This window comes from Syngnathus floridae, unplaced genomic scaffold, assembly GCF_059516105.1.
Source record: "Syngnathus floridae isolate MCC-2025c unplaced genomic scaffold, RoL_Sflo_1.0 HiC_scaffold_38, whole genome shotgun sequence".
Lineage (NCBI taxonomy): Eukaryota > Metazoa > Chordata > Actinopteri > Syngnathiformes > Syngnathidae > Syngnathus > Syngnathus floridae.
In genome coordinates this window covers 256,739-272,342 of record NW_028284067.1, presented here as the reverse complement: position 1 = coordinate 272,342, position 15,604 = coordinate 256,739, and the positions used below count along the sequence as shown (strand labels likewise).

At 45.1% G+C, this 15,604-nt stretch overlaps 1 protein-coding gene across 5 annotated transcripts; it reads left to right on the top strand.

Annotated features, from left to right (window-relative positions):
* The first annotated feature begins 3,741 nt into the window (after window positions 1-3,741).
* On the top strand, window positions 3,742-5,224 carry LOC148378559 (janus kinase and microtubule-interacting protein 3-like). 5 transcript variants are annotated; one of them, XR_015855791.1, is made up of 5 exons: window positions 3,742-3,845; window positions 3,966-4,031; window positions 4,093-4,161; window positions 4,238-4,347; window positions 4,427-5,224. XR_015855791.1 is itself a non-coding variant. In XM_088367784.1 (3 exons), the coding sequence occupies exons 1-3, from the start codon at window positions 3,813-3,815 to the stop codon at window positions 4,219-4,221; spliced, it is 228 nt and encodes a 75-aa protein (XP_088223910.1). In that variant the 5' UTR covers window positions 3,742-3,812; the 3' UTR covers window positions 4,222-4,231. The 5 variants fall into 5 exon arrangements, 1 of the variants encoding a protein (XP_088223910.1); XR_015855793.1 differs by having other exon boundaries at window positions 3,966-4,161; window positions 4,427-4,552; window positions 4,922-5,224; XR_015855790.1 differs by having other exon boundaries at window positions 3,966-4,161.
* The last annotated feature ends 10,380 nt before the right edge of the window (window positions 5,225-15,604 follow it).

The window sequence follows — 15,604 nt, the reverse complement described above, 5'->3', positions numbered from 1 at the left end:
TGTCGCCTCCACCAGGAGCGCGGAAGAAGCCCTGGCAGCGGCCCAGCAGGCCTGGCAGTCCCGAGCGGCCGAGCTCCGATCGGCTCATCACCAGCATCGGGAGGAGCTGAGCCGAACCAAGAGAGACTGCGAGAGGGAGATCCGCCGACTGGTAGGACTGATCAGATGCGCGGTGCGTGGCTATGTTCCCAATTTCGTTGTATACCTGCAGTGCAATGACACCTAAGGCATTCTATTCTATTCTATTTCACAAGAAGAAAATGTCCGGTTGCTCGCTTCGCTTTTGTCACAGCAAAGGTGTTCTAGTCGATTCAAGAAAAAAATTGGCCGGTTGCTCTCTTTGTTTTTGTCACAATTCTGGCAAATGAGTTTGCCCGCCTGCCTGAGCGCTCCCCGTTTGTACATCCAGACGGATGAGATCAAGCTGAAAGACAGAGCGGTTAGTGTTTTGGATGAAGCCCTGGGGCCGGCCACGTCCACCGCCTTCAGCTGCAGACTCAGGCTGCCGAGCAGCAGATCGCTGCCCTGAGGGATTCCCAAAGGGCGGGCCTAAACTACCCTGGAAGTGGGGTCAACGCCGCTACTAGCAATCCTCTTCATTGCGTAAGCCACCTCATCACACACTTGCAGTACGCATGACTTAGTTCGTTGCTGGAGGAAGGTAGCACAAAAACAGTTTTGAACTTTGAACGAGTGCTTGTGTGTGTGTGTTGCGGGGCGTTTTCAGTCTCAGGAGGATCGGGACACGCGACGGTTTCATCTGAAAATCGCTGAGCTCAGCGCAGTCATCAGGAAACTGGAGGATCGAAACGCCCTGCTTTCTGAAGAGCGCAATGAACTGGTAATTTATTGACGGCACGCTTGAAGGTTTGCGCTACGTTTGATGCGCGCCATCCAGCGAGGCACCCATTGCGCTTGCTTATTAGTTGAGCGGCGCGGCGAGTCGGTTGCCTGGTAGATGTCTTTTATTGGGAGCCAAAGCCACGATTCCGTTCAAACCGATGCAAAAGGAATGGATACATTCTGGCCCGCGTGTTGTGCGTCTTTCACATCCCGCACTTCATGCTTGCAGCTAAAGCGACTGAGAGAAACAGAAAGCCAGTTTCTGCCACTCCTGTACAAAAACAAACGCCTGAGCAGGAAGAATGAAGAACTCTCGCTGGTGCTGTGTCGCCTTGAAAACAAAGTGCGCTTTGTCACCCAGGAGAACGAGGAGATGGCAAGCTTGGTAAGTCGACGCGGACAACGGCGGCGTGCCAACAGAGTCCACTGCATTTGTGTTCCACAGAGAAGGCCTAGTTCGCTCAATGACCTGGACCGCGGTTGCGGCCAGCAGGACGGTGAAATGGAGTTCCTTCAAGTTGTGGAGCAGCGGCACATCATCGACGACTTGTCCAAGGTATTCAGGCAGGCGACTCGGTGCACGTACGGCAGCGCCGCGCTCGCTGTCGCCAGGAAACCTTTTCCGTCCAAAGCTTGGCCGGCGGCCGCCATCCAAAAAATTGGCCCCTTAAATTCCGACCTTTCAAGCAGGAGCATTGTGCGCACGCGTTTGAACACGCTTTAGACTTGTTTTGCCGTTTTCAGCAGCTCAAAGCTCCCGTTTTGTCAGCGCCTTTGCCACTCGCTGTGCGCTGAAAACGACGGACTTGCCCGGCTGCTCAGCCCGTCAACCATGAGCCGCGAGCGCGACGTCATTGTCCGTAGGCAGCTAGTGGCAAAATGCACCCTGTTAGAGTTGCGCTCGCTCCAACTTATTTTGCAAGAACCACACGGGAGACAAGTAAGTTCTTTTGGACACCTGCAGGTGGAGAGTCCATCCGTTGTACGAATGAAGTCTGACTCTCGGCTCCTGCACGAGCATTTTAATTAAGAGAAACAGGGTGGGTGTAAGAGTGGATTGAATAGAGGAAGCCCTTGACCTCTAGTCAAAACATAGCAAGGGGTGTTTTACGACTTTGTGTAGGAAGGGATAAGCGATAGGGATAAATAAGGGATAAATAATATTATTTATTACAGGTCGCAGTCAAAGTCAAAGGAACACAATGATACGATAAAGATAATCTGGAAAACCCTGACACACCCTGTAGTTGTCACTTTTGGAAAAGACGAGCGTCCCTCCAATCATCACCGGTGACGTGTTTTTCAGGCTCTGGAGACAGGAGCTCATGTCAGAAATGTCATTGTGAGTCGCGTTTGTTTCTGCGCCGGAGCCGTTCGTTCCCTTTGCATCCAAAGAATCTCAAAGGCGGATTATTTGTGTCGACAGGAGAGAGATTTGCTGCTACGATACCGACGTCGAGAATCTCTGAGGAGGAACAAAGCGTGAGGTCCTGCAAGGTGAGTCTGTTTGTTTGCGGCTGCTTGGTGTTGCGCAAGATGAAATGGCCTTTTTCTCGCTATCGTTCCTCTCGTCGATTCATCGTGAGGTGTCGCTTCAGTTTGTTCAGAGAGATGTTTGCTTCCGCGCCCGCAGGTCATCGAAACATTTTACGGCTACGACGAAGACGTGTTGGTGGACTCGGACGGATCGTCCTTGTCTTTTCACACCGACAGAACCCCCGACACGGAACCCGAAGAGGTAGCCCGCCATTTCTGCCAGCGTATTGACACCAAACATTCCTCTTCAGCCTGGAATCGGACTCGTCTTTGCGTCGCGGGTGCTTTGTCGCCGGTCTGACTGATTCTGGTACTAGTGCTGTGTTGCATTGGTGTGTGCATGAAGAGGCGGAGCTTCGCTACCGCCAGCTGACGCAAGAATATCAAGCGCTGCAACGAGCCTACGCTCTGCTAGCCCAGACCAGCGAAAGGGGACTACGACGCCGAGAAGGAGATCAAGGTGGCGCCCCTTCCCGCAACCCCCGGCCGGGTCGCAGCCTCCCCGTTCTCACCCAGCCTCGGGTGTTCTCTGGTCTGAAAGGAGGAGGAGGAGCCTCCCTCCTCCTCCTTTCAGACCAGAGAAAAGCTGATGGTAGAAATGGGTCACTATCAAAGCAGAGTAGCAGATCTGGAGTCAGCGCTGAAGCAACAAGGACAGGTAAGCTCATCAATGAGCACACCTTTTTCTCAGACAAAATAGCTACATTCTTCAGTCACTCATCCGTCTGGCATTACTGGACCAACCCCCCCCCCCCCCCCCCCCCCCCCGAACGTGGCTGGGAAAATGCGGAGAAAAGCAAATGTCATTTTCCAGTCAACCAAAGAATTTGTGGATGAAAATGACACAACATTCCAAAGCTGTCCACGCGTTTGTCTCTTCTAGAATGTCAAGTGGGTGGAGGAGAAGCAGCTGCTGCGTCAGAGCAATCAGCAGTTGGCCGAAAAGGTGACGGAAAGAAAGGCGCTGGGCGGAGTCGCTTGGCGTCACACCTGTCGGGAAGCCCCGCAGATGAGGTCTGACTGTCTTTTCAGGTCAGGCGGATGGAGGCGGAAGAAGCGCGTCTGAAAGAGCACATCCAGGATATCCGAGACCAAAACGAACTGCTTGAGTTCCGCATCCTGGAGCTGGAGGTGGGAAGACTCGCACAAGCGTGTTGAGGCCAGAGATGTGACGGACGGACGGACGGACGGACGGACGGACGGACGGACGGATGCATGCCTCTGCCTTTCAGGAGAGGGAGTGGCGCTCCCCCGTCTTGAAGTTTCTGCAAGTCCGTTTCCCAGACGGCCTCAGCCCTTTGCAGATCTACTGCGAGGCCGAGGGCGTGAGCGTACGTAAGGCGTCCCTCGCAACCCTAACCTTAACCTGAGGTCCCAGAACACCTTACATTGCTCCTTGCGCCTTTCCCCCGGACATCGTCATCAGTGATCTGATGAAGAAGCTGGACATCCTGGGCTATAACGCCGTAAGTGTATGTCGAACTCCTTATGTTCGCACTCCACGAGACTCGGCGGCTCAAATGTGACTTTTGGAAGGCTTTGCGCTGAAAGAAGCTTGTTGACGCTGTGCCTTTGGGCTCTTGCAGAATCTCACCAACGAGGAGCAGGTGGTCGTGATTCACGCCAGGACCCTTCTCACCCTAGCCGAGAAGGTAACGCGCACGTCCACGCACGCTCTCGCATTCTGCTTATGTGACAGCAGCCTTTCCTCAGTGGTTAGAATACATCAAAGTGACCAAGTCAGCACTTCAACAGAAGATGTTGGACATTGAAAGTGAGAAGGTAGACAGACACGCGACATCAGCCAAGGGGAACTCCGGCAATGTGCCCCAACAATTCTGACCTTGAGCTGTGCTAGGATATGTTCTGCAGGCAGAAGGGCAGAAGCGAGCCCTGATGTGCGAGTTGAGGGAGCGCGACGCTTGCATCCTCCAAGAGAGAATGGATCTGCTGCACAGCGCGCAACAGGTAAGGGCCCAAAGCCAGCCCGGCACTTACTTGCACGCTTACTGGCTTTTGAATGCCACTTTCCATTTGTCCGTCCTAGAGGAACAAAGAGCTGAAAGAATTCATCGAAGCTCAGAAGAGACAAATCAAACAATTGGAGGAGAAGTTTCTGTTTCTCTTTCTATTCTTCTCCTTGGCCTTCATTCTGTGGCCCTAACACCAGCTGGTGAGTGAGCTCCAGCGGCACCGCACTCGACACCTCCGATACACTGCCAGCCGGTCTCAGACGTTGGCAGACGCTCCGATGCCAACGTATACCCCCCGCCACGGTGACAGAGGCACCGCGTCACACCGGCGCTCATCCAATCAGAAGGCAGGAAAAGCAAATTCACATGCAGGGCACTTTTGAACCAGAAGAGAGCGCCACAAAAAACGGTTGTTGCCCCAAACGCGCACTAAAAAGGGTCAGAATAACAAGAGTCCCACTGGCCAGCCGGGGCCACCCGTCCAGCTGTTTCTTCAGGGGGGAAAAAAATTGGAGTCACCGGTGAGTACATTTTGCATTTAGCTCTGCTTTTCTGCTTCTGTCTTCAAGTGTGTGGCATCCTGCGATCAAAGAGTCAGCCAACCCCAAAGCGGTTGACCTCAACGTCCCACCACCATGCCTACCAGAGCAGGTGACGTGATGCTTTGGACATCCTTCCGTCTCAGATGCCCAAAAGTACTCTTTGCCACATCTGCGGCAATACGGTGTCTTTTCAAAGGTGCAAATAAATCCAGCGTGGGCGGAACACGCACGTCTTCGGTTTTTCCCGCTTTGTTTGTGTGACAGCTGTTGTGAAAATTTTATACAAATAAAGTTGTATAGTACAGGTTTGGCCAAGCCGCAACTCCCGAACCGCATGCGGCTCTTTTATGTTCATATCAACATTTGTGTGTGTGTGTGTGTGGGGGGGGGGGGGGGGGGGGGGGGGGGGGGTTGTGCGTGTTGGCTTCACTTGAGTTCAATTTGGTATTTTGGTCAAAAGCGCATGTGGTGAAATTCCACAAAGTAGGATGGGCAAACACATTTCTTTAAACTATGAGTGTCAATTGGGCTCTCGAAATGGCAGGGAAAAGATGCACAGCAAAACGAAAATACGTAGATGAACACAGGACGTTTTAATCAGAGTGGGAAAGTTTCTATTTTTTGTTGAACGTGATGGCAAACCATTCTGCCTGATATGTCAGACCTCAGCGCATTTCAAAGATTCAAATCTTCAGCGCCATGCACTTCAGCTCACTCCATGCTAACATTGATCAGGCGTCGAACCCGCATCATCATGCTTAAGAGGTGGCCATGCTAACCAGTGCGCCATTATGTCAACGCATAATAACTAAGTCTACTGGTCAAAACAGCGGTTACTATATGACGTCGCTACGTCGTGGTCACGTGACGCAGACAAGACGTCAATGGACGTGGGCAGAGTTAACTTGTTTAAAAGGGAGTAGGCAGAAGAAATATTTAATTTATTTAAATCTATTTTGAGTGCACACCATTATGCCAATGCATAACAACTGTAAATCTACTAAACAAAACAGCGGTTGCTATATGACATCTGCCACGTCGTGGTCACGTGACATACGTGACGTCGATGGGCGTAACTTTCGCCGGAATTCAAATCCGCGGGGAGAGTTAACTTGTTTAAAAGAGAGTGGGCAGAAGAATTATTTAATTTATTTAAATCTATTTGGTGTGTGCGCCATTATGTCAATGCATAACAACTGTAAGTCTACTAAACAAAACAGCGGTTGCTATTTGACGTCTGCCACGTCGTGGTCACGTGACGCGGACGTGACGTCGACGCCTACTTTACATCCCACCGATCACAGGACTCCTCGGCTGCATAACCGTGCCCCCTTCCCAACCAATCGGATTTGCTATACGCGAAAACGACGCCAATGGAAAGAGCTTCCGCCCAAATTTAAATCCGTGGGCGTGGCTCGCAGCAGGAAGTAGGAAAATGGCGGCGATGTTGACAAAGACACAGCGGATGGTAACATACGACTAACAAGAGAAATATTTTTATTTTCTGCTTGCAACTGGACCGTCCAGAGCGTACACGGTAAGTACAACTCATCGTTTTTAAAAAGAAGTACTTTTGTTGCCCTGAAAAGCGAGTGAGCGTGGCGTTTGTGGGGGACGTCGAATTTCGACGATTCTTTCTGGTCAACGGTTGTAAATGATTGTGTTGATTAAAAAAGAAAACTTGATGTAACTCTACTTTTAACTGCCGTTTCAGATAGATTTGGAATTGCATCACATCCAATTTTGCCTAGAGCGTACACGGTAAGTAACACTCGTTGTGTTTAAGGAGATTTACGTTTGTAATAGCAGAAGTGTAGCCGCGTTGCGTTGTACGTGTGAATGTTGGTCCGGGCGAAATGTTAATGTTTAATTTCATTCCTTTAGGTTCCACGGTGTTTGTTGGCTGCAAGTTTTCCACTGCAAGAAGAGGCTCATATCATTGACCAGGAGCGAGCTACAATGGTGAGTAGCCATAACATTTATGTTAAACACTTCCTATTTCATGTCTAACAGTACTTGATTTAACAAATAACCATAAATAAATACAGTGTGGGCACTGAAGTTAACATATGTGATTATACTGCCTAATCTGTCACCGAGTAGATTGTTGCAAAGTAATATAAGATCCAAAGTTGTAATTCAGAATAGTTTTCAAAAGAAGGCCATTAGAATTATATACAAGTCTGATTACCCCGAACAAGCTATTAATTAAATCACAAATTCTTCAATTCAAAGATTTGGTAGATTATCAGACAAATAATGTCTAACAGTAATTGATTTAACACATCACGATAAGTAGATTGAGTGTGGGCACTCTCAAGTTAACCTATGTGATTATACTGCCTAATCTGTTACAGAGTATGTTGTTGCCAAGTAATGTAGAATAGATCCAAAGTAGTAATCCAGAATAGTTTTGAAGAGGCCATTAGAATGATAAACAAATCTGATTACCTTGAACATAATAACAAGCTAAGTGTTTAATATGTCCTATGAAGTCAAAATTGGGCACCATCATGTGGTGAAATTTGGAATTGCATCACATCCAATTTTGCCTGGGAACAAACAGATTACATAAATCTTAGTTTTGAATAAGCCACTCCTTCTCAAACAAGTAAACTCTGCCCATTTTGCGCAGTAGATGTTCTGTTAATATCTAGTATTTATACAAAGTCATAATTTAAATTGCTTTCAACCTTCATTCATCGGTTCAACCAACATTACTCGCTCTTCTTACCAACTTGTATTGATTTAACTAAGCGTTTAATACTTCCTATCAGGTCTCAAATCGAGATTTGGCAAAATACAATTTCAGCAAATCCAATTTTGCCAGGGAACAAAAATAGATTAAATAAACTAAATAAGTCCTCTTCCCATTAAATAAATCAGAAAAGTCTGTCTTGTAACCAGTCCTCTTCAAACAAGTAAAGTCTGCCCATTTTGTGCCGTAGATTTTGTGTCTATGCCTAGTATTTAAACAAAATCATAATTTAAACGACTTCTTTCCTTCATTCACTTTGGAAATTTGGAATTGCAGCAAATCGAATTTTGGCAGGGAACAAAAATAGATCAATTAAACTAAATAAGTCTTCTTCCCATTAAATAAATTAAAAAAGTCTGTCTTGTAACCAGTCCTTTTCAAACAAGTAAAGTCTGCCCATTTTGTGCCGTCGATTTTGTGTTAATGCCTAGTATTTATACAAAATCATAATTTAAAGGACTTCATTCCTTCATTCACTTTGGAAATTTGGAATTGCAGCACATCAAATTTTGCCTGGGAAGAAAAGTAGATTAAATAAATTTAATAAGTCTTACTACTTCCCATTAAATAAATTAAATACGTCTTACTTGTTCCCACTCCTTTTCAAAACAGTAGTTTAAAACGAGGGCCCTTCACTCAATCTTTAACCTCAACCCCGCACGTTGTGTTGTATCTGTGAATGTTGGTTGTGGCCAAATGATAGTTTTCTTTCATTCGTTTAGGTTCCAAGAAAACTTGATGTAACTCTACTTTTAACTGCCGTTTCAGATAAGCGGGTATTACGTCGCAGTCAAATGCCGCGGATATGACGTAATTGCCCGAACCTCCGCCAAAATTCAAATCTGTTGGCGCGATGGCCGTGAGCCACTGAGCAGCGACGATTATCAACAGAAATATCTTTATTTTCTGCTTGCAACTGGACCGTCTAGAGCGTACACGGTAAGTAACACTCATTGTGTTTAAGGAGATTTACGTTTGTAATAGCAGAAGTGTAGCCGCGTTGCGTTGTACGTGTGAAAATTGGTCGAGGCGAAATGTTAATGTTTAATTTCATTCCTTTAGGTTCCACGGTGTTTGTTGGCTGCAAGTTTTCCACTGCAAGAAGAGGCTCGTATCATTGACCAGGAGCGAGCTACAATGGTGAGTAGCCATAACATTTATGTTAAACACTTCCTATTTCATGTCTAACAGTACTTGATTTAACAAATAACCATAAATAAATACAGTGTGGGCACTGAAGTTAACATATGTGATTATACTGCCTAATCTGTCACGGAGTAGATTGTTGCAAAGTAATATAAGATCCAAAGTTGTAATTCAGAATAGTTTTCAAAAGAAGGCCATTAGAATTATATACAAGTCTGATTACCCTGAACAAGCTATTAATTAAATCACAAATTCTTCAATTCAAAGATTTGGTAGATTATCAGACAAATAATGTCTAACAGTAATTGATTTAACACATCACGATAAGTAGATTGAGTGTGGGCACTCTCAAGTTAACATATGTGATTATACTGCCTAATCTGTTACAGAGTATGTTGTTGCCAAGTAATGTAGAATAGATCCAAAGTAGTAATCCAGAATAGTTTTGAAGAGGCCATTAGAATGATAAACAAATCTGATTACCTTGAACATAATAACAAGCTAAGTGTTTAATATGTCCTATGAAGTCAAAATTGGGCACCATCATGTGGTGAAATTTGGAATTGCATCACATCCAATTTTGCCTGGGAACAAACAGATTACATAAATCTTAGTTTTGAATAAGCCACTCCTTCTCAAACAAGTAAACTCTGCCCATTTTGCGCAGTAGATGTTCTGTTAATATCTAGTATTTATACAAAGTCATAATTTAAATTGCTTTCAACCTTCATTCATCAGTTCAACCAACATTACTCGCTCTTATTACCAACTTGTATTGATTTAACTAAGCGTTTAATACTTCCTATCAGGTCTCAAATCGAGATTTGGCAAAATACAATTTCAGCAAATCCAATTTTGCCAGGGAACAAAAATAGATTAAATAAACTAAATAAGTCCTCTTCCCATTAAATAAATCAGAAAAGTCTGTCTTGTAACCAGTCCTCTTCAAACAAGTAAAGTCTGCCCATTTTGTGCCGTAGATTTTGTGTCTATGCCTAGTATTTAAACAAAATCATAATTTAAACGACTTCTTTCCTTCATTCACTTTGGAAATTTGGAATTGCAGCAAATCGAATTTTGGCAGGGAACAAAAATAGATCAATTAAACTAAATAAGTCTTCTTCCCATTAAATAAATTAAAAAAGTCTGTCTTGTAACCAGTCCTTTTCAAACAAGTAAAGTCTGCCCATTTTGTGCCGTCGATTTTGTGTTAATGCCTAGTATTTATACAAAATCATAATTTAAAGGACTTCATTCCTTCATTCACTTTGGAAATTTGGAATTGCAGCACATCAAATTTTGCCTGGGAAGAAAAGTAGATTAAATAAATTTAATAAGTCTTACTACTTCCCATTAAATAAATTAAATACGTCTTACTTGTTCCCACTCCTTTTCAAAACAGTAGTTTAAAACGAGGGCCCTTCACTCAATCTTTAACCCCAACCCCGCACGTTGTGTTGTATCTGTGAATGTTGGTTGTGGCCAAATGATAGTTTTCTTTCATTCGTTTAGGTTCCAAGAAAACTTGATGTAACTCTACTTTTAACTGCCGTTTCAGATAAGCGGGTATTACGTCGCAGTCATGTGCCGTGGATATGACGTAATTGCCCGAACCTCCGCCAAAATTCAAATCTGTTGGCGCGATGGCCGTGAGCCACTGAGCAGCGACGATTATCAACAGAAATATCTTTATTTTCTGCTTGCAACTGGACCGTCTAGAGCGTACACGGTAAGTAACACTCATTGTGTTTAAGGAGATTTACGTTTGTAATAGCAGAAGTGTAGCCGCGTTGAGTTGTACGTGTGAAAATTGGTCGAGGCGAAATGTTAATGTTTAATTTCATTCCTTTAGGTTCCACGGTGTTTGTTGGCTGCAAGTTTTCCACTGCAAGAAGAGGCTCGTATCATTGACCAGGAGCGAGCTACAATGGTGAGTAGCCATAACATTTATGTTAAACACTTCCTATTTCATGTCTAACAGTACTTGATTTAACAAATAACCATAAATAAATACAGTGTGGGCACTGAAGTTAACATATGTGATTATACTGCCTAATCTGTCACGGAGTAGATTGTTGCAAAGTAATATAAGATCCAAAGTTGTAATTCAGAATAGTTTTCAAAAGAAGGCCATTAGAATTATATACAAGTCTGATTACCCTTAACATAACAACAAGCTATTAATTAAATCACAAATTCTTCAATTCAAAGATTTGGTAGATTATCAGACAAATAATGTCTAACAGTAATTGATTTAACACATCACGATAAGTAGATTGAGTGTGGGCACTCTCAAGTTAACAGATATGATTATACTGCCTAATCTGTTAGAGTATGTTGTTGCCAAGTAATGTAGAATAGATCCAAAGTAGTAATCCAGAATAGTTTTGAAGAGGCCATTAGAATAATAAACAAATCTGATTACCTTGAACATAATAACAAGCTAAGTGTTTAATATGTCCTATGAAGTCAAAATTGGGCACCATCATGTGGTGAAATTTGGAATTGCATCACATCCAATTTTGCCTGGGAACAAACAGATTAAATAAATCTTAGTTTTGAATAAGCCACTCCTTCTCAAACAAGTAAACTCTGCCCATTTCGCGCAGTAGATGTTCTGTTAATATCTAGTATTTATACAAAGTCATAATTTAAATTGCTTTCAACCTTCATTCATCGGTTCAACCAACATTACTCGCTCTTATTACCAACTTGTATTGATTTAACTAAGCGTTTAATACTTCCTATCAGGTCTCAAGGCAAGATTTGGCAAAATACAATTTCAGCAAATCCAATTTTGCCAGGGAACAAAAATAGATTAAATAAACTAAATAAGTCCTCTTCCCATTAAATAAATCAGAAAAGTCTGTCTTGTAACCAGTCCTCTTCAAACAAGTAAAGTCTGCCCATTTTGTGCCGTAGATTTTGTGTCTATGCCTAGTATTTAAACAAAATCATAATTTAAACGACTTCTTTCCTTCATTCACTTTGGAAATTTGGAATTGCAGCAAATCGAATTTTGCCAGGGAACAAAAATAGATCAATTAAACTAAATAAGTCTTCTTCCCATTAAATAAATTAAAAAAGTCTGTCTTGTAACCAGTCCTTTTCAAACAAGTAAAGTCTGCCCATTTTGTGCCGTCGATTTTGTGTTAATGCCTAGTATTTATACAAAATCATAATTTAAAGGACTTCATTCCTTCATTCACTTTGGAAATTTGGAATTGCAGCACATCAAATTTTGCCTGGGAAGAAAAGTAGATTAAATAAATTTAATAAGTCTTACTACTTCCCATTAAATAAATTAAATACGTCTTACTTGTTCCCACTCCTTTACAAAAAAGTAGTTTAAAACGAGGTCCCTTCACTCAACCTTTAACCCTATTTATTCACCTTCTAGGCTAAGTGTTAAAGGCTAAGTGTTAAAGGCTAAGTGTTAAAGGCTAAGTGTTAGAGGCTAAGTGCCAGAGGCTAGGCGCCAGAGGCGAGTTTTTGTGGGCTGAAGTTTTAGTGGGGTTAGTGTGAATACAATCCAAAAGAATACAACAGAATACAATACAATAGAATATAATACATAGATTAAATTCAATAGCTCTTACTACTTCCCATTAAATAAATTAAATACGTCTTACTTGTTCCCAATCCTTTTCAAAAAAGTAGTTTAAAACGAGGGCCCTTCACTCAACCTTTAACCTCAACCCCGCACGTCACATTGTGTTGTATCTGTGAATGTTGGTTGTGGCCAAATGATAGTTTTCTTTCATTCGTTTAGGTTCCACGGTGTTTGTTGGCTATGTTTTCCACTGTCAGAAGGATGAAAATACAAAGTACAACGCTTGGACGTGGGCGAAGACGTCACCGGTGAGTCCTTCCTTCCTATTTATTTACCTTCTAGATGCTAGAGGCTAAGTGTTAGAGGCTAAGTGTTAGAGGCTAACTGTTAAACACAATACGAACAACACAACGATACTGCACTGAACAACACGATACCGCACTGAGAAACACGATACCGCACTGAACAACACGATACCGCACTGAACAACACCATGCCGCACTGAACACCATGCCACACTGAACAACACCATCCCGCACTGAACAACACCATGCCGCACTAAACAACACCATGCCGCACTGAAATACACCATGCCTCACTGAACGACACCATGCCGCACTGAAAGACACCATGCCGCACTGAACGACACCATGCCGCACTGAAAGACACCATCCCGCACTGAACACCATGCCGCACTGAACAACACCATCCTGCACTGAACAACACCATCCCGCACTGAACAACACCATGCCGCACTGAACAACATTATGCCGCACTGAACATTATGCCGCACTGAACAACACCATGCCGCACTGAACAACACCATGCCGCACTGAACAACATTATGCCGCACTGAACAACACCATGCCGCACTGAACAACACCATGCCGCACTGAACAACACCATGCCGCACTGAACAACATTATGCCGCACTGAACAACACCATGCCGCACTGAACAACACCATCCTGCACTGAACAACACCATTCCGCATTGAACACCATGCCGCACTGAACAACACCATCCCGCACTGAACAACACCATCCCGCACTGAACAACACCATGCCGCACTGAACAACATTATGCCGCACTGAACAACATTATGCCGCACTGAACAACAACATGCCGCACTGAACAACACCATGCCGCACTGAACAACACCATGCCGCACTGAACAACATTATAACGCACTGAACAACACCATCCCGCACTGAACAACACCATGCCGCACTAAACAACATTATGCCGCACTGAACAACATTATGCCGAAATGAACAACACCATGCCGCACTGAACAACACCATGCCGCACTGAACAACACCATCCTGCACTGAGCAACACCATCCCGCACTGAACAACACCATGCCGCACTGAACAACACCATGCCGCACTGAACAACACCATGCCGCAATGAACAACACCATCCCGCACTGAACAACATTATGCCGCACTGAACAACATTATGCCGCACTGAACAACACCATGCCGCACTGAACAACACCATGCCGCACTGAACAACACCATCCTGCACTGAACAACACCATCCCGCACTGAACAACACCATGCCGCACTGAACAACATTATGGCGCACTGAACAACATTATGCCGCACTGAACAACACCATGCCGCACTGAACAACACCATGCCGCACTGAACAACACCATGCCGCAATGAACAACACCATCCCGCACTGAACAACACCATGCCGCACTGAGCAACACCATGCCGCACTGAACAACACCATCCTGCACTGAACAACACCATGCCGCACTGAACAACACCATTCCGCACTGAACAACACCATGCCGCACTGAACAACATTACGCTGCACTGAACAACACCATGCCGCACTGAACAACACCATGCCGCACTGAACAACACCATGCCGCACCGAACAACACCATGCCGCATTGAACAACACCATGCCGCACTGAACAACACCATCCTGCACTGAACAACACCATGCCGCATTGAACAACACCATGCCGCACTGAACAACACCATCCTGCACTGAACAACACCATCCCGCACTGAACAACACCATCCCGCATTGAACAACACCATCCTGCACTGAACAACACCATGCCGCACTGAACAACACCATGCCGCACTGAACAACACCATTCCGCACTGAACAACACCATGCCGCACTGCACAACACCATCCTGCACTGAACAACACCATCCCGCACTGAACAACACCATGCCGCATTGAACAACACCATCCTGCACTGAACAACACCATCCTGCACTGAACAACACCATGCCGCACTGAACAACACCATGCCGCACTGAACAACACCATGCCGCACTGAACAACACCATGCCGCACTGAACAACATTATGCCGCACTGAACAACATTATGTCGCACTGAACAACACCATGCCGCACTGAACAACACCATGCCGCACTGAACAACATTATGCCGCACTGAAAAACACCATGCCGCACTGAACAACACCATCCCGCACTGAACAACACCATGCCGCATTGAACAACACCATGCCGCACTGAACAACACCATGCTGCACTGAACAACATTATGCTGCACTGAACAACACGATCCTGCATTGAACAACACCATGCCGCACTGAACAACACCATCCTGCACTGAACAACACCATGCCGCACTGAACAACACCATGCCGCACTGAACAACATTATGCCGCACTGAAAAACACCATGCCGCACTGAACAACACCATCCCGCACTGAACAACACCATGCCGCATTGAACAACACCATGCCGCACTGAACAACACCATGCTGCACTGAACAACATTATGCTGCACTGAACAACACGATCCTGCATTGAACAACACCATGCCGCACTGAACAACACCATCCTGCACTGAACAACACCATCCTGCACTGAACAACACCACCCCGCACTGAACAACACGATCCCGCATTGAACAACACCATCCCGCACTGAACAACACCATGCCGCACTGAACAACACCATTCCGCACTGAACAACACCATGCCGCACTGAACAACACCATGCCGCACTGAACAACACCATGCCGCACTGAACAACACCATGCCGCACTGAACAACATTATGCCGCACTGAACAACACCATGCCGCACTGAACAACACCATCCCGCACTGAACAACACCATGCCGCATTGAACAACACCATGCCGCACTGAACAACACCATCCTGCACTGAACAACACCATCCCGCACTAAACAACACCATGCCGCACTGAACAACATTATGGCGCACTGGACAACATTATGCCGCACTGA

Bases quoted from the DNA above. Each gene is read 5' to 3' on its own strand.
- LOC148378559 (XM_088367784.1), top strand. From the start codon at position 3,813: ATGAAGAAGCTGGACATCCTGGGCTATAACGCC. The intron at 3,846-3,965 runs GTAAGTGTATGT...GGGCTCTTGCAG, and splicing joins ACATCCTGGGCTATAACGCC to AATCTCACCAACGAGGAGCA. The intron at 4,032-4,092 runs GTAACGCGCACG...GCCTTTCCTCAG, and splicing joins TTCTCACCCTAGCCGAGAAG to TGGTTAGAATACATCAAAGT.